The following is a 15,587-nucleotide window of genomic DNA, read 5'->3' as shown; positions in this document are numbered from 1 at the left end:
AGGATCCAAAGACCTGATGATCAGTAGTAGTGGATCTAGAATGGAACTGGTACAAGACAGAACCTGGAGCTAAATCTGAGAGAGACACAGATATCTCCAGAGGAACCCGGCCAGACACCTCCTCCTCTATACTCCTGGTCTGAGCCTCTCATATCAGATATCCCCAGAGGAACCCGGCCAGACACCTCCTCCTCTATACTCCTGGTCTGAGCCTCTCATATCAGATATTCCCAGAGGAACCCGGCCAGACACCTCCTCCTCTATACTCCTGGTCTGAGCCTCTCATATCAGATATCCCCAGAGGAACCCGGCCAGACACCACCTCCTCTATACTCCTGGTCTGAGCCTCTCATATCAGATATCCCCAGAGGAACCCGACCAGACACCTCCTCCTCTATACTCCTGGTCTGAGCCTCTCATATCAGATATCCCCAGAGGAACCCGGCCAGACACCTCCTCCTCTATACTCCTGGTCTGAGCCTGGTGGTGTCTCATATCAGATATCCCCAGAGGAACCCGGCCAGACACCTCCTCCTCTATACTCCTGGTCTGAGCCTCTCATATCAGATATCCCCAGAGGAACCCGACCAGACACCACCTCCTCTATACTCCTGGTCTGAGCCTCTCATATCAGATATCCCCAGAGGAACCCGGCCAGACACCTCCTCCTCTAAACTCCTGGTCTGAGCCTGGTGGTGTCTCATATCAGATATCCCCAGAGGAACCCGGCCAGACACCTCCTCCTCTATACTCCTGGTCTGAGCCTCTCATATCAGATATCCCCAGAGGAACCCGACCAGACACCACCTCCTCTATACTCCTGGTCTGAGCCTCTCATATCAGATATCCCCAGAGGAACCCGCCCAGACACCTCCTCCTCTATACTCCTGGTCTGAGCCTCTCATATCAGATATCCCCAGAGGAACCCGGCCAGACACCACCTCCTCTATACTCCTGGTCTGAGCCTCTCATATCAGATATCCCCAGAGGAACCCGGCCAGACACCTCCTCCTCTATACTCCTGGTCTGAGTCTGGTGGTGTCTCATATCAGATATTCCCAGAGGAACCCGACCAGACACCTCCTCCTCTATACTCCTGGTCTGAGCCTCTCATATCAGATATCCCCAGAGGAACCCGCCCAGACACCTCCTCCTCTATACTCCTGGTCTGAGTCTGGTGGTGTCTCATATCAGATATTCCCAGAGGAACCCGCCCAGACACCTCCTCCTCTATACTCCTGGTCTGAGTCTGGTGGTGTCTCATATCAGATATTCCCAGAGGAACCCGGCCAGACACCTCCTCCTCTATACTCCTGGTCTGAGCCTCTCATATCAGATATCCCCAGAGGAACCCGGCCAGACACCTCCTCTATACTCCTGGTCTGAGCCTCTCATATCAGATATCCCCAGAGGAACCCGGCCAGACACCTCCTCCTCTATACTCCTGGTCTGAGTCTGGTGGTGTCTCATATCAGATATCCCCAGAGGAACCCGGCCAGACACCTCCTCCTCTATACTCCTGGTCTGAGCCTCTCATATCAGATATCCCCAGAGGAACCCGGCCAGACACCTCCTCCTCTATACTCCTGGTCTGAGCCTGGTGGTGTCTCATGACTTATTATGACTGTTGTCAGTAACACTAGGGTCTGTTGTCAGTAACACTAGGACTGGGTCTGTTGTCAGTAACACTAGGGCTGGGTCTGTTGTCAGTAACACTAGGGCTGGGTCTGTTGTCAGTAACACTAGGGCTGGGTCTGTTGTCAGTAACACTAGGGCTGGGTCTGTTGTCAGTAACACTAGGGTCTGTTGTCAGTAACACTAGGGCTGGGTCTGTTGTCAGTAACACTAGGGCTGGGTCTGTTGTCAGTAACACTAGGGTCTGTTGTCAGTAACACTATTGCTGGCTCTGTTGTCAGTAACACTAGTGCTGGGTCTGTTGTCAGTAACACTAGGGCTGGGTCTGTTATCAGTAACATTAGGGCTGGATCTGTTGTCAGTAACACTAGGGCTGGGTCTGTTGTCAGTAACACTAGGGCTGGGTCTGTTGTCAGTAACACTAGGGCTGGGTCTGTTGTCAGTAACACTAGGGCTGGGTCTGTTATCAGTAACCCTAAGGTCTGTTGTCAGTAACACTAGGGCTGGGTCTGTTATCAGTAACACTAGGGCTGGGTCTGTTGTCAGTAACACTAGGGCTGGGTCTGTTGTCAGTAACACTAGGGCTGGGTCTGTTGTCAGTAACACTAGGGTCTGTTGTCAGTAACACTAGGGCTGGGTCTGTTGTCAGTAACACTAGGACTGGGTCTGTTGTCAGTAACACTAGGGCTGGGTCTGTTATCAGTAACACTAGGGCTGGGTCTGTTGTCAGTAACACTAGGGCTGGGTCTGTTATCAGTAACATTAGGGCTGGGTCTGTTGTCAGTAACACTAGGGCTGGGTCTGTTGTCAGTAACACTAGGGTCTGTTGTCAGTAACACTATGGTCTGTTGTCAGCAACACTAGGGCTGGGTCTGTTGTCAGTAACACTAGGGTCTGTTGTCAGTAACACTAGGGTCTGTTGTCAGTAACACTAGGGCTGGGTCTGTTGTCAGTAACACTAGGGCTGGGTCTGTTATCAGTAACACTAGGGCTGGGTCTGTTGTCAGTAACACTAGGGCTGGGTCTGTTATCAGTAACACTAGGGCTGGGTCTGTTGTCAGTAACACTAGGGCTGGGTCTTTTGTCAGTAACACTAGGGTCTGTTGTCAGTAACACTAGGACTGGGTCTGTTGTCAGTAACACTAGGGGTGGGTCTGTTGTCAGTAACACTAGGGCTCGGTCTGTTGTCAGTAACACTAGGGCTGGGTCTGTTATCAGTAACACTAGGGCTGGGTCTGTTGTCAGTAACACTGGGGCTGGGTCTGTTGTCAGTAACACTATGGCTGGGTCTGTTGACAGTAACACTAGAGCTGGGTCTGTTGTCAGTAACACTAGGGCTGGGTCTGTTGTCAGTAACACTAGGGCTGGGTCTGTTGACAGTAACACTAGAGCTGGGTCTATTGTCAGTAACACTAGGGTCTGTTGTCAGTAACACTAGGGCTGGGTCTGTTGTCAGTAACACTAGGGCTGGGTCTGTTGACAGTAACACTAGAGCTGGGTCTATTGTCAGTAACACTAGGGTCTGTTGTCAGTAACACTAGGGCTGGGTCTGTTGTCAGTAACACTAGGGTCTGTTGTCAGTAACACTAGGGCTGGGTCTGTTGTCAGTAACACTAGGGCTGGGTCTGTTGACAGTAACACTAGAGCTGGGTCTATTGTCAGTAACACTAGGGTCTGTTGTCAGTAACACTAGGGCTGGGTCTGTTGTCAGTAACACTAGGGCTGGGTCTGTTGTCAGTAACACTAGGGTCTGTTGTCAGTAACACTAGGGTCTGTTGTCAGTCACACTAGGGCTGGGTCTGTTGTCAGTAACACTAGGGCTTGGTCTGTTGTCAGTAACACTAGGGCTGGGTCTGTTGTCAGTAACACTAGGACTGGGTCTGTTGTCAGTAACACTAGGGCTGGGTCTGTTATCAGTAACACTAGGGCTGGGTCTGTTGTCAGTAACACTAGGGTCTGTTGTCAGTAACACTAAGGTCTGTTATCAGTAACACTAGGGCTGGGTCTGTTGTCAGTAACACTAGGGTCTGTTGTCAGTAACACTAAGGTCTGTTATCAGTAACACTAAGGTCTGTTATCAGTAACACTAGGGCTGGGTCTGTTGTCAGTAACACTAGGGCTTGGTCTGTTGTCAGTAAAACTAGGGCTGGGTCTGTTGTCAGTAACACTAGGGCTGGGTCTGTTGTCAGAAACACTAGGGCTGGGTCTGTTGTCAGTAACACTAGGGTCTGTTGTCTGTAACACTAGGGCTGGGTCTGTTGTCAGTAACAATAGGGTCTGTTGTCAGTAACACTAGGGTCTGTTGTCAGTAACACTAGGGCTGGGTCTGTTGTCAGTAACACTAGGGATGGGTCTGTTGTCAGTAACACTAGGGTCTGTTGTCAGTAACACTAGGGTCTATTGTCAGTAACACTAGGGCTGGGTCTGTTGTCAGTAACACTAGGACTGGGTCTGTTGTCAGTAACACTAAGGTCTGTTGTCAGTAACACTAGGGCTGGGTCTGTTGTCAGTAACACTAGGGCTGGGTCTGTTGTCAGTAACACTAGGGTCTGTTGTCAGTAACACTAGGGCTGGGTCTGTTGTCTGTAACACTAGGGTTGGGTCTGTTGTCAGTAACACTAGGGTCTGTTGTCAGTAACACTAGGGCTGGGTCTGTTGTCAGTAACACTAGGACTGGGTCTGTTGTCAGTAACACTAGGGCTGGGTCTGTTGTCAGTAACACTAGGGCTGGGTCTGTTGTCAGTAACACTAGGGCTGGGTCTGTTGTCAGTAACACTAGGGCTGGGTCTGTTGTCAGTAACACTAGGGTCTGTTGTCAGTAACACTAGGGCTGGGTCTGTTGTCAGTAACACTAGGGCTGGGTCTGTTGTCAGTAACACTAGGGTCTGTTGTCAGTAACACTATTGCTGGCTCTGTTGTCAGTAACACTAGTGCTGGGTCTGTTGTCAGTAACACTAGGGCTGGGTCTGTTATCAGTAACATTAGGGCTGGATCTGTTGTCAGTAACACTAGGGCTGGGTCTGTTGTCAGTAACACTAGGGCTGGGTCTGTTGTCAGTAACACTAGGGCTGGGTCTGTTGTCAGTAACACTAGGGCTGGGTCTGTTATCAGTAACCCTAAGGTCTGTTGTCAGTAACACTAGGGCTGGGTCTGTTATCAGTAACACTAGGGCTGGGTCTGTTGTCAGTAAGACTAGGGCTGGGTCTGTTGTCAGTAACACTAGGGCTGGGTCTGTTGTCAGTAACACTAGGGTCTGTTGTCAGTAACACTAGGGCTGGGTCTGTTGTCAGTAACACTAGGACTGGGTCTGTTGTCAGTAACACTAGGGCTGGGTCTGTTATCAGTAACACTAGGGCTGGGTCTGTTGTCAGTAACACTAGGGCTGGGTCTGTTATCAGTAACATTAGGGCTGGGTCTGTTGTCAGTAACACTAGGGCTGGGTCTGTTGTCAGTAACACTAGGGTATGTTGTCAGTAACACTATGGTCTGTTGTCAGCAACACTAGGGCTGGGTCTGTTGTCAGTAACACTAGGGTCTGTTGTCAGTAACACTAGGGTCTGTTGTCAGTAACACTAGGGCTGGGTCTGTTGTCAGTAACACTAGGGCTGGGTCTGTTATCAGTAACACTAGGGCTGGGTCTGTTGTCAGTAACACTAGGGCTGGGTCTGTTATCAGTAACACTAGGGCTGGGTCTGTTGTCAGTAACACTAGGGCTGGGTCTTTTGTCAGTAACACTAGGGTCTGTTGTCAGTAACACTAGGACTGGGTCTGTTGTCAGTAACACTAGGGGTGGGTCTGTTGTCAGTAACACTAGGGCTCGGTCTGTTGTCAGTAACACTAGGGCTGGGTCTGTTATCAGTAACACTAGGGCTGGGTCTGTTGTCAGTAACACTGGGGCTGGGTCTGTTGTCAGTAACACTATGGCTGGGTCTGTTGACAGTAACACTAGAGCTGGGTCTGTTGTCAGTAACACTAGGGCTGGGTCTGTTGTCAGTAACACTAGGGCTGGGTCTGTTGACAGTAACACTAGAGCTGGGTCTATTGTCAGTAACACTAGGGTCTGTTGTCAGTAACACTAGGGCTGGGTCTGTTGTCAGTAACACTAGGGCTGGGTCTGTTGACAGTAACACTAGAGCTGGGTCTATTGTCAGTAACACTAGGGTCTGTTGTCAGTAACACTAGGGCTGGGTCTGTTGTCAGTAACACTAGGGTCTGTTGTCAGTAACACTAGGGCTGGGTCTGTTGTCAGTAACACTAGGGCTGGGTCTGTTGACAGTAACACTAGAGCTGGGTCTATTGTCAGTAACACTAGGGTCTGTTGTCAGTAACACTAGGGCTGGGTCTGTTGTCAGTAACACTAGGGCTGGGTCTGTTGTCAGTAACACTAGGGTCTGTTGTCAGTAACACTAGGGTCTGTTGTCAGTCACACTAGGGCTGGGTCTGTTGTCAGTAACACTAGGGCTTGGTCTGTTGTCAGTAACACTAGGGCTGGGTCTGTTGTCAGTAACACTAGGACTGGGTCTGTTGTCAGTAACACTAGGGCTGGGTCTGTTATCAGTAACACTAGGGCTGGGTCTGTTGTCAGTAACACTAGGGTCTGTTGTCAGTAACACTAAGGTCTGTTATCAGTAACACTAGGGCTGGGTCTGTTGTCAGTAACACTAGGGTCTGTTGTCAGTAACACTAAGGTCTGTTATCAGTAACACTAAGGTCTGTTATCAGTAACACTAGGGCTGGGTCTGTTGTCAGTAACACTAGGGCTTGGTCTGTTGTCAGTAAAACTAGGGCTGGGTCTGTTGTCAGTAACACTAGGGCTGGGTCTGTTGTCAGAAACACTAAGGCTGGGTCTGTTGTCAGTAACACTAGGGTCTGTTGTCTGTAACACTAGGGCTGGGTCTGTTGTCAGTAACAATAGGGTCTGTTGTCAGTAACACTAGGGTCTGTTGTCAGTAACACTAGGGCTGGGTCTGTTGTCAGTAACACTAGGGATGGGTCTGTTGTCAGTAACACTAGGGTCTGTTGTCAGTAACACTAGGGTCTATTGTCAGTAACACTAGGGCTGGGTCTGTTGTCAGTAACACTAGGACTGGGTCTGTTGTCAGTAACACTAAGGTCTGTTGTCAGTAACACTAGGGCTGGGTCTGTTGTCAGTAACACTAGGGCTGGGTCTGTTGTCAGTAACACTAGGGTCTGTTGTCAGTAACACTAGGGCTGGGTCTGTTGTCTGTAACACTAGGGTTGGGTCTGTTGTCAGTAACACTAGGGTCTGTTGTCAGTAACACTAGGGCTGGGTCTGTTGTCAGTAACACTAGAGCGGGGTCTGTTATCAGTAACACTAGGGTCTGTTGTCAGTAACACTAGGGTCTGTTGTCAGTAACACTAGGGTCTGTTGTCAGTAACACTAGGGCTGGGTCTGTTGTCAGTAACACTAGGACTGGGTCTGTTGTCAGTAACACTAAGGTCTGTTGTCAGTAACACTAGGGCTGGGTCTGTTGTCAGTAACACTGGGGTCTGTTGTCAGTAACACTAGTGCTGGGTCTGTTGTCAGTAACACTAGGGCTGGGTCTGTTGTCAGTAACACTAGGGCTGGGTCTGTTGTCAGTAACACCAGGGCTGGGTCTGTTGTCAGTAACACTAGGGCTGGGTCTGTTGTCAGTAACACTAGGGTTGGGTCTGTTGTCAGTAACACTAGGGCTGGGTCTGTTGTCAGTAACACCAAGGCTGGGTCTGTTGTCAGTAACACTAGGGCTGGGTCTGTTGTCAGTAACACTAGGGCTGGGTCTGTTGTCAGTAACACCAGGGCTGGGTCTGTTGACAGAAACACTAGGGCTGGGTCTGTTGTCAGTAACACTAGGGCTGGGTCTGTTGTCAGTAACACTAGGGCTGGGTCTGTTGTCAGTAACACTAGGGCTGGGTCTGTTGTCAGTAACACCAGGGCTGGGTCTGTTGTCAGTAACATTAGGGCTGGGTCTGTTGTCAGTAACACTAGTGCTGGGTCTGTTGTCTGTAACACTAGGGTTGGGTCTGTTGTCAGTAACACTAGGGTCTGTTGTCAGTAACATTAGGGCTGGGTCTGTAGTCAGTAACACTAGGGTCTGTTGTCAGTAACACTAGGGTCTGTTGTCAGTAACACTAGGGCTGGGTCTGTTGTCAGTAACACTAGGGCTGGGTCTGTTGTCTGTAACGCTAGGGCTGGTTCTGTTGTCTTTAACGCTAGGGTCTGTTGTCAGTAACACTAGGGTCTGTTGTCAGTAACACTAGGGCTGGGTCTGTTGTCTGTAACACTGGTGCTGGGTCTGTTGTCTGTAACGCTAGGGTCTGTTGTCAGTAACGCTAGGGCTGAGTCTGTCGTCAGTAACACTAGGGCTGGGTCTGTTGTCAGTAACACTAGGGCTGGGTCTGTTGTCAGTAACACTAGGGCTGGGTCTGTTGTCAGTAACACTAGGGCTGGGTCTGTTGTCAGTAACACTAGGGCTGGGTCTGTTGTCAGTAACACTAGGGTCTGTTGTCAGTAACACTAGGACTCTGTCTGTTGTCAGTAACACTAGGGTCTGTTGTCAGTAACACTAGGGCTGGGTCTGTTGTCAGTAACACTAGGGTCTGTTGTCAGTAACACTAGTGCTGGGTCTGTTGTCAGTTACAATAGGGTCTGTAGTCAGTAACACTAGGGCTGGGTCTGTTGTCAGTAACACTAGGGCTGGGTCTGTTGTCAGTAACACTAGGGCTGGGTCTGTTGTCAGTAACTCTAGGGCTGGGTCTGTTGTCAGTAACACTAGAGCTGGGTCTGTTGTCTGTAACACTAGGGCTGGGTCTCTGGTCAGTAACACTAGGGTCTGTTGTCAGTAACACTAGGGCTGGGTCTGTAGTCAGTATCACTAGGGCTGGGTCTGTTGTCAGTAACACTAGGGCTGGGTCTGTTGTCAGTACACTAGGACTGGGTCTGTTGTCAGTAACACTAGGGTCTGTTGTCAGTAACACTAGGGCTGGGTCTGTTATCAGTAACACTAGGACTGGGTCTGTTGTCAGTAACACTAGGGCTGGATCTGTTGTCAGTAACACTAGGGCTGGGTCTGTTGTCAGTAACACTAGGGCTGGGTCTGTTGTCAGTAACACTAGGGCTGGGTCTGTTGTCTGTAACACTAGGGCTGGGTCTGTTATCAGTAACACTAGGGTCTGTTGTCAGTAACACTAGGGCTGGGTCTGTTGTCAGTAACACTAGGGTCTGTTGTCAGTAACACTAGGGCTGGGTCTGTTGTCAGTAACACTAGGGCTGGGTCTGTTGTCAGTAACGCTAGGGTCTGTTGTCAGTAACACTAGGGCTCTGTCTGTTGTCAGTAACACTAGGGCTGGGTTTGTTGTCAGTAACACTAGGGCTGGGTCTGTTGTCAGTAACACTAGGGCTGGGTCTGTTGTCAGTAACACTAGGGTTTGTTGTCAGTAACACTAGGGTCTGTTGTCAGTAATACTAGGGATGGGTCTGTTGTCAGTAACACTAGGGCTGGGTCTGTTTTCAGTAACACTAGGGCTGGGTCTGTTATCAGTAACACTAGGGTCTGTTGTCAGTAACACTAGGGCTGGGTCTGTTGTCAGTAACACTAGGGTCTGTTGTCAGTAACACTAGGGTCTGTTGTCAGTAACACTAGGGTCTGTTGTCAGTAACACTAGGGCTGGGTCTGTTATCAGTAACACTAGGGCTGGGTCTGTTGTCAGTAACACTAGGGCTGGGTCTGTTGTCAGTAACACTAGGGCTGGGTCTGTTGTCAGTAACACTAGGGTCTGTTATTAGTAACACTAGGGCTAGGTCTGTTGTCAGTAACACTAGGGCTGGATCTGTTGTCAGTAACACTAGGGCTGGGTCTGTTGTCAGTAACACTAGGGCTGGGTCTGTTGTCAGTAACACTAGGGCTGGGTCTGTTGTCAGTAACACTAGGGCTGGGTCTGTTGTCAGTAACACTAGGGCTGGGTCTGTTGTCAGTAACACTAGGACTGGGTCTGTTGTCAGTGACACTAGGGTCTGTTGTCAGTAACACTAGGGCTGGGTCTGTTGTCAGTAACACTAGGACTGGGTCTGTTGTCAGTGACACTAGGGTCTGTTGTCTGTAACACTAGGGCTGGGTCTGTTGTCAGTAACACTAGGGATGGGTCTGTTGTCTGTAACACTAGGGCTGGGTCTGTTGTCAGTAACACTAGGGTCTGTTGTCAGTAACACTAGGGTTGGGTCTGTTGTCAGTAACACTAGGGCTGGGTCTCTGCTGCAGTGGGATTCTACCAATCTCTACTACAGTGGGATTCTACCAGTCTCTACTACAGTGGGATTTTACCAGTCTCTACTACAGTGGGATTCTACCAGTCTCTACTACAGTGGGATTCTACCAGTCACTACTACAGTGGGATTCTACCAGTCTCTGCTACAGTGGGATTCTACCAGTCTCTACTACAGTGGGATTCTACCAGTCTCTACTACAGTGGGATTCTACCAGTCTCTACTACAGTGGGATTCTACCCGTCTCTACTACAGTGGGATTCTACCAGTCTCTACTACAGTGGGATTCTACCAGTCTCTACTGCAGTGGGATTCTACCAGTCTCTACTACAGTGGGATTCTACCAGTCTCTACTACAGTGGGATTCTACCAGTCACTGCTGCAGTGGGATTCTACCAGTCTCTACTACAGTGGGATTCTACCAGTCTCTGCTACAGTGGGATTCTACCAGTCTCTACTACAGTGGGATTCTACCAGTCACTACTACAGTGGGATTCTACCAGTCTCTACTACAGTGGGATTCTACCAGTCTCTACTACAGTGGGATTCTACCAGTCACTGCTACAGTGGGATTCTACCAGTCTCTACTACAGTGGGATTCTACCAGTCTCTACTACAGTGGGATTCTACCAGTCTCTACTACAGTGGGATTCTACCCGTCTCTACTACAGTGGGATTCTACCAGTCTCTACTACAGTGGGATTCTACCAGTCTCTACTGCAGTGGGATTCTACCAGTCTCTACTACAGTGGGATTCTACCAGTCTCTACTACAGTGGGATTCTACCAGTCACTGCTGCAGTGGGATTCTACCAGTCTCTACTACAGTGGGATTCTACCAGTCTCTGCTACAGTGGGATTCTACCAGTCTCTACTACAGTGGGATTCTACCAGTCACTACTACAGTGGGATTCTACCAGTCTCTACTACAGTGGGATTCTACCAGTCTCTACTACAGTGGGATTCTACCAGTCACTGCTACAGTGGGATTCTACCAGTCTCTACTACAGTGGGATTCTACCAGTCTCTACTACAGTGGGATTCTACCAGTCACTGCTACAGTGGGATTCTACCAGTCTCTACTACAGTGGGATTCTACCAGTCTCTACTACAGTGGGATTCTACCAGTCTCTACTACAGTGGGATTCTACCAGTCTCTACTACAGTGGGATTCTACCAGTCACTGCTACAGTGGGATTCTACCAGTCTCTACTACAGTGGGATTCTACCAGTCTCTACTACAGTGGGATTCTACCAGTCTCTACTACAGTGGGATTCTACCAGTCTCTACTGCAGTGGGATTCTACCAGTCTCAGCTACAGTGGGATACTACCAGTCTCTACTACAGTGGGATTCTACCAGTCTCTACTGCAGTGGGATTCTACCAGTCTCTGCTACAGTGGGATTCTACCAGTCTCTGCTACAGTGGGATTCTACCAGTCTCTGCTGCAGTGGGATTCTACCAGTCTCTACTACAGTGGGATTCTACCAGTCTCTGCTACAGTGGGATTCTACCAGTCTCTACTAAAGTGGGATTCTACCAGTCTCTGCTACAGTGGGATTCTACCGGTCTCTACTACAGTGGGATTCTACCAGTCTCTACTACAGTGGGATTCTACCAGTCTCTACTACAGTGGGATTCTACCAGTCTCTACTACAGTGGGATTCTACCAGTCTCTACTACAGTGGGATTCTACCAGTCTCTACTACAGTGGGATTCTACCAGTCTCTACTACAGTGGGATTCTACCAGTCACTACTACAGTGGGATTCTACCAGTCTCTACTACAGTGGGATTCTACCAGTCTCTGCTGCAGTGGTATTCTACCAGTCTCTACTACAGTGGGATTCTACCAGTCACTACTACAGTGGGATTCTACCAGTCTCTACTGCAGTGGGATTCTACCAGTCTCTACTACAGTGGGATTCTACCAGTTTCTACTACAGTGGGATTCTACCAGTCTCTTGTTATTTAACCTTTGTTTCATTTTACATGTATTTTTTTAGACATTTAGCAGATGCATCATTTTATTTTCCTTTTTCATACGTTTCTTCGTAGCTCTCAGAACATGAACGTGTTGAACCCTTTTCCAACTTGGTCGGATTATATAATACATGTACAACCATACAACCAGTGGCGACTCGTCATTTAGGGCGGGTGGGGCAGAGACCCAACTGTTTTGAGACCCACATTTCTAGCATTGGGGAGGGGGGTCCCTGTTTAGCATGTTATTTAGACATTAATACGTGTCACATATCAGTTTGCAAACAATGTAAAATTATATTTCAGTTAATAAAGACACATACAAACATGGTCTCTTTGTTTTCTTGAGGAAGGCAGCTCCAAAATGCAGATGTTTCAGCCGAGCTCAGTGCTTTCTGTGGTGGTGGGGCAGCCAGCGGAATGGTGGGGCAGCCAGCGGAATGGTGGGGCAGCCAGCGGGAAATACTGAGCGTAGGCTATGGTAATGTTTTCTAGTTGCACTGTGATTTGTCTCAGTGTTCTGTCACTCATGGGGGACACTACGTCACTGCCAAATCTAAGGGTAGAGCTTGAAAATTCCAGCCCTCTGGGCCCTACCATAGAGTTACGTTAGAAGTGCCCATCCAAGAAGGCTCAAGGTCATTGGCCACAGATAAAATGACATCAAATCACATTATATCTACAGTAGCCTTGATTGGACTGATCATGTCAACATCATACTTTCAAAATCTTAGCTAGCAGTCATCATCATGAATCACGTCGACAATCAAATCCTTTTTCATCCTTGTCAAATGAAGAGAAATGATAGATAAAATGTATCGGTGCTCAATGGCCATTGGACATAAACATTACACAACTACTAAAAGCCTTGGCCTCATGCATGTCAACATCAGAAGCCTCCTCCCTAAGTTTGTCTTACTCACCGCTTTAGCACACTCTGCCAACCCTGATGTCCTTGCCGTGTCTGTATCCTGCGGATTCGAATTCTGAGATTTCCATAGCCAACTATAACACTTTCCGTCAAGATAGAACTGCCAAAGGGGCAGGAGTTGCAATCTACTGCAGAGATAGCCTGCAAAGTTCTGTCATACTTTCCAGGTCTATGCCCAAACAGTTCGAACTTCTAATTTTAAAAATTAATCTCTCCAGAAATAAGTCTCTCACTGTTGCCGCCTGCTACCGACCCCCCTCAGCTCCCAGCTGTGCCCTGGACACCATCTGTGAATTGATCGCTCCCCATCTAGCTTCAGAGTTTGTTCTGTTAGGTGACCTAAACTGGGATATGCTTAACACCCCGGCAGTCCTACAATCTAAGCTAGATGCCCTCAATCTCACACAAATCATCAAGGAACCCACCAGGTACAACCCTAAATCCGTAAACATGGGCACCCTAATAGACATTATCCTGACCAACTTGCCCTCCAAATACACCTCTGCTGTTTTCAATCAGGATCTCAGCGATCACTGCCTCATTGCCTGTATCCGCTACGGGTCCGCGGTCAAACGACCACCCCTCATCACTATCAAACGCTCCCTAAAACACTTCTGCGAGCAGGCCTTTCTAATCGACCTGGCCCGGGTACCCTGGAAGGATATTGACCTCATCCCGTCAGTTGAGGATACCTGGTCATTCTTTAAAAGTTACTTCCTCACCATATTAGACAAGCATGCTCCGTTCAAAAAATGCAGAACTAAGAACAGATATAGCCCTTGGTTCACTCCAGACCTGACTGCCCTCGACCAGCACAAAAACATCCTGTGGCGAACTGCAATAGCATCGAAGAGCCCCCGCGATATGCAACTGTTCAGGGAAGTCAGGAATACACGCAGTCAGTCAGGAAAGCAAAGGCCAGCTTTTTCAAGCAGAAATTTGCATCCTGTAGCTCTAACTCCAAAAAGTTCTGAGATACTGTAAAGTCCATGGAGAACAAGAGCACCTCCTCCCAGCTGCCCACTGCACTGAGGCTAGGTAACACGGTCACCACCAATAAATCCGTGATAATCGAAAACTTCAACAAGCATTTCTCAACGGCTGGCCATGCCTTCCTCCTGGCGACTCCAACCTTGGCCAACAGCCCCGCCCCCCCCCCCCCGCTGCTACTCGCCCAAGCCTCCCCAGCTTCTCCTTTACCCAAATCCAGATAGCAGATGTTCTGAAAGAGCTGCAAAACCTGGACCCATACAAATCAGCTGGGCTTGACAATCTGGACCCCCTATTTCTGAAACTGTCTGCCGCCATTGTCGCACCCCCTATTACCAGCCTGTTCAACCTCTCCTTCGTATCATCTGAGATCCCCAAGGATTGGAAAGCTGCCGCGGTCATCCCCCTCTTCAAAGGGGGAGACACCCTGGACCCAAACTGTTACAGACCTATATCCATCCTGCCCTGCCTATCTAAGGTCTTCGAAAGCCAAGTCAACAAACAGATCACTGACCATCTCGAATCCCACCGTACCTTCTCCGCTGTGCAATCCGGTTTCCGAGCCGGGCACGGGTGCACCTCAGCCACGCTCAAGGTACTAAACGATATCATAACCGCCATCGATAAAAGATAGTACTGTGCAGCCGTCTTCATCGACCTGGCCAAGGCTTTCGACTCTGTCAATCACCATATTCTTATCGGCAGACTCAGTAGCCTCGGTTTTTCTAATGACTGCCTCGCCTGGTTCACCAACTACTTTGCAGACAGAGCTCAGTGTGTCAAATCGGAGGGCATGCTGTCCGGTCCTCTGGCAGTCTCTATGGGGGTACCTCAGGGTTCAATTCTCGGGCCGACTCTTTTCTCTGTATATATCAATGATGTTGCTCTTGCTGCGGGCGATTCCCTGATCCACCTCTACGCAGACGACACCATTCTGTATACTTCTGGCCCTTCCTTGGACACTGTGCTATCTAACCTCCAAACGAGCTTCAATGCCATACAACACTCCTTCCGTGGCCTCCAACTGCTCTTAAACGCTAGTAAAACCAAATGCATGCTTTTCAACCGTTCGCTGCCCACACCCGCACGCCCGACTAGCATCACCACCCTGGACGGTTCCGACCTAGAATATGTGGACATCTATAAGTACCTAGGTGTCTGGCTAGACTGCAAACTCTCCTTCCAGACTCATATCAAACATCTCCAATCCAAAATCAAATCTAGAGTCGGCTTTCTATTTCGCAACAAAGCCTCCTTCACTCACGCCGCCTAGTAAAACTGACTATCCTACCGATCCTCGACTTCGGCGATGTCATCTACAAAATAGCTTCCAATACTCTACTCAGCAAACTGGATGCAGTTTATCACAGTGCCATCCGTTTTGTTACTAAAGCACCTTATACGACCCACCACTGCGACCTGTATGCCCTAGTCGGCTGGCCCTCGCTACATGTTCGTCGTCAGACCCACTGGCTCCAGGTCATCTACAAGGCTATGCTAGGTAAAGTGCCGCCTTATCTCAGTTCACTGGTCACGATGGCTACACCCACCCGCAGCACGCGCTCCAGCAGGTGTATCTCACTGATCATCCCTAAAGCCAAAACCTCATTTGGACGCCTTTCCTTCCAGTTCTCTGCTGCCTGCGACTGGAACGAATTGCAAAAATCTCTGAAGTTGGGACTTTTATCTCCCTCAACAACTCTAAACATCTGCTATCCGAGCAGCTAACCGATCGCTGCAGCTGTACATAGTCCATCTGTAAACTACCCACCCAATTTACCTACCT

General features: G+C 49.1%; 1 protein-coding gene across 3 annotated transcripts; it reads left to right on the top strand.

Moving 5' to 3' along the window:
* Positions 1-1,625: 1,625 nt before the first annotated feature.
* On the top strand, positions 1,626-12,023 carry LOC129842413 (uncharacterized). Of its 3 annotated transcripts, none has more exons than XM_055910965.1 (3): positions 1,626-2,066; positions 2,116-9,257; positions 9,437-12,023. In XM_055910965.1, exon 3 carries the CDS (start codon positions 9,774-9,776, stop codon positions 11,901-11,903), a length of 2,130 nt encoding a protein of 709 aa, XP_055766940.1. In that variant the 5' UTR covers positions 1,626-2,066; positions 2,116-9,257; positions 9,437-9,773; the 3' UTR covers positions 11,904-12,023. The 3 variants fall into 3 exon arrangements, with proteins under 3 accessions (XP_055766940.1, XP_055766942.1, XP_055766941.1); XM_055910967.1 differs by having other exon boundaries at positions 1,626-4,707; positions 4,757-9,257; XM_055910966.1 differs by having other exon boundaries at positions 1,626-9,257.
* The last annotated feature ends 3,564 nt before the right edge of the window (positions 12,024-15,587 follow it).

The sequence above is a fragment of the Salvelinus fontinalis genome, unplaced genomic scaffold (assembly GCF_029448725.1).
Source record: "Salvelinus fontinalis isolate EN_2023a unplaced genomic scaffold, ASM2944872v1 scaffold_0039, whole genome shotgun sequence".
Lineage (NCBI taxonomy): Eukaryota > Metazoa > Chordata > Actinopteri > Salmoniformes > Salmonidae > Salvelinus > Salvelinus fontinalis.
Note: the sequence above shows the minus strand (reverse complement) of the source record. Positions and strands in the feature narration are given on the sequence as shown.

What these genes read in the sequence shown, in the direction of transcription:
- LOC129842413 (XM_055910965.1), top strand. Translation starts at nt 9,774, where the DNA reads ATGGGTCTGTTGTCTGTAACACTAGGGCTGGGTCTGTTGTCAGTAACA.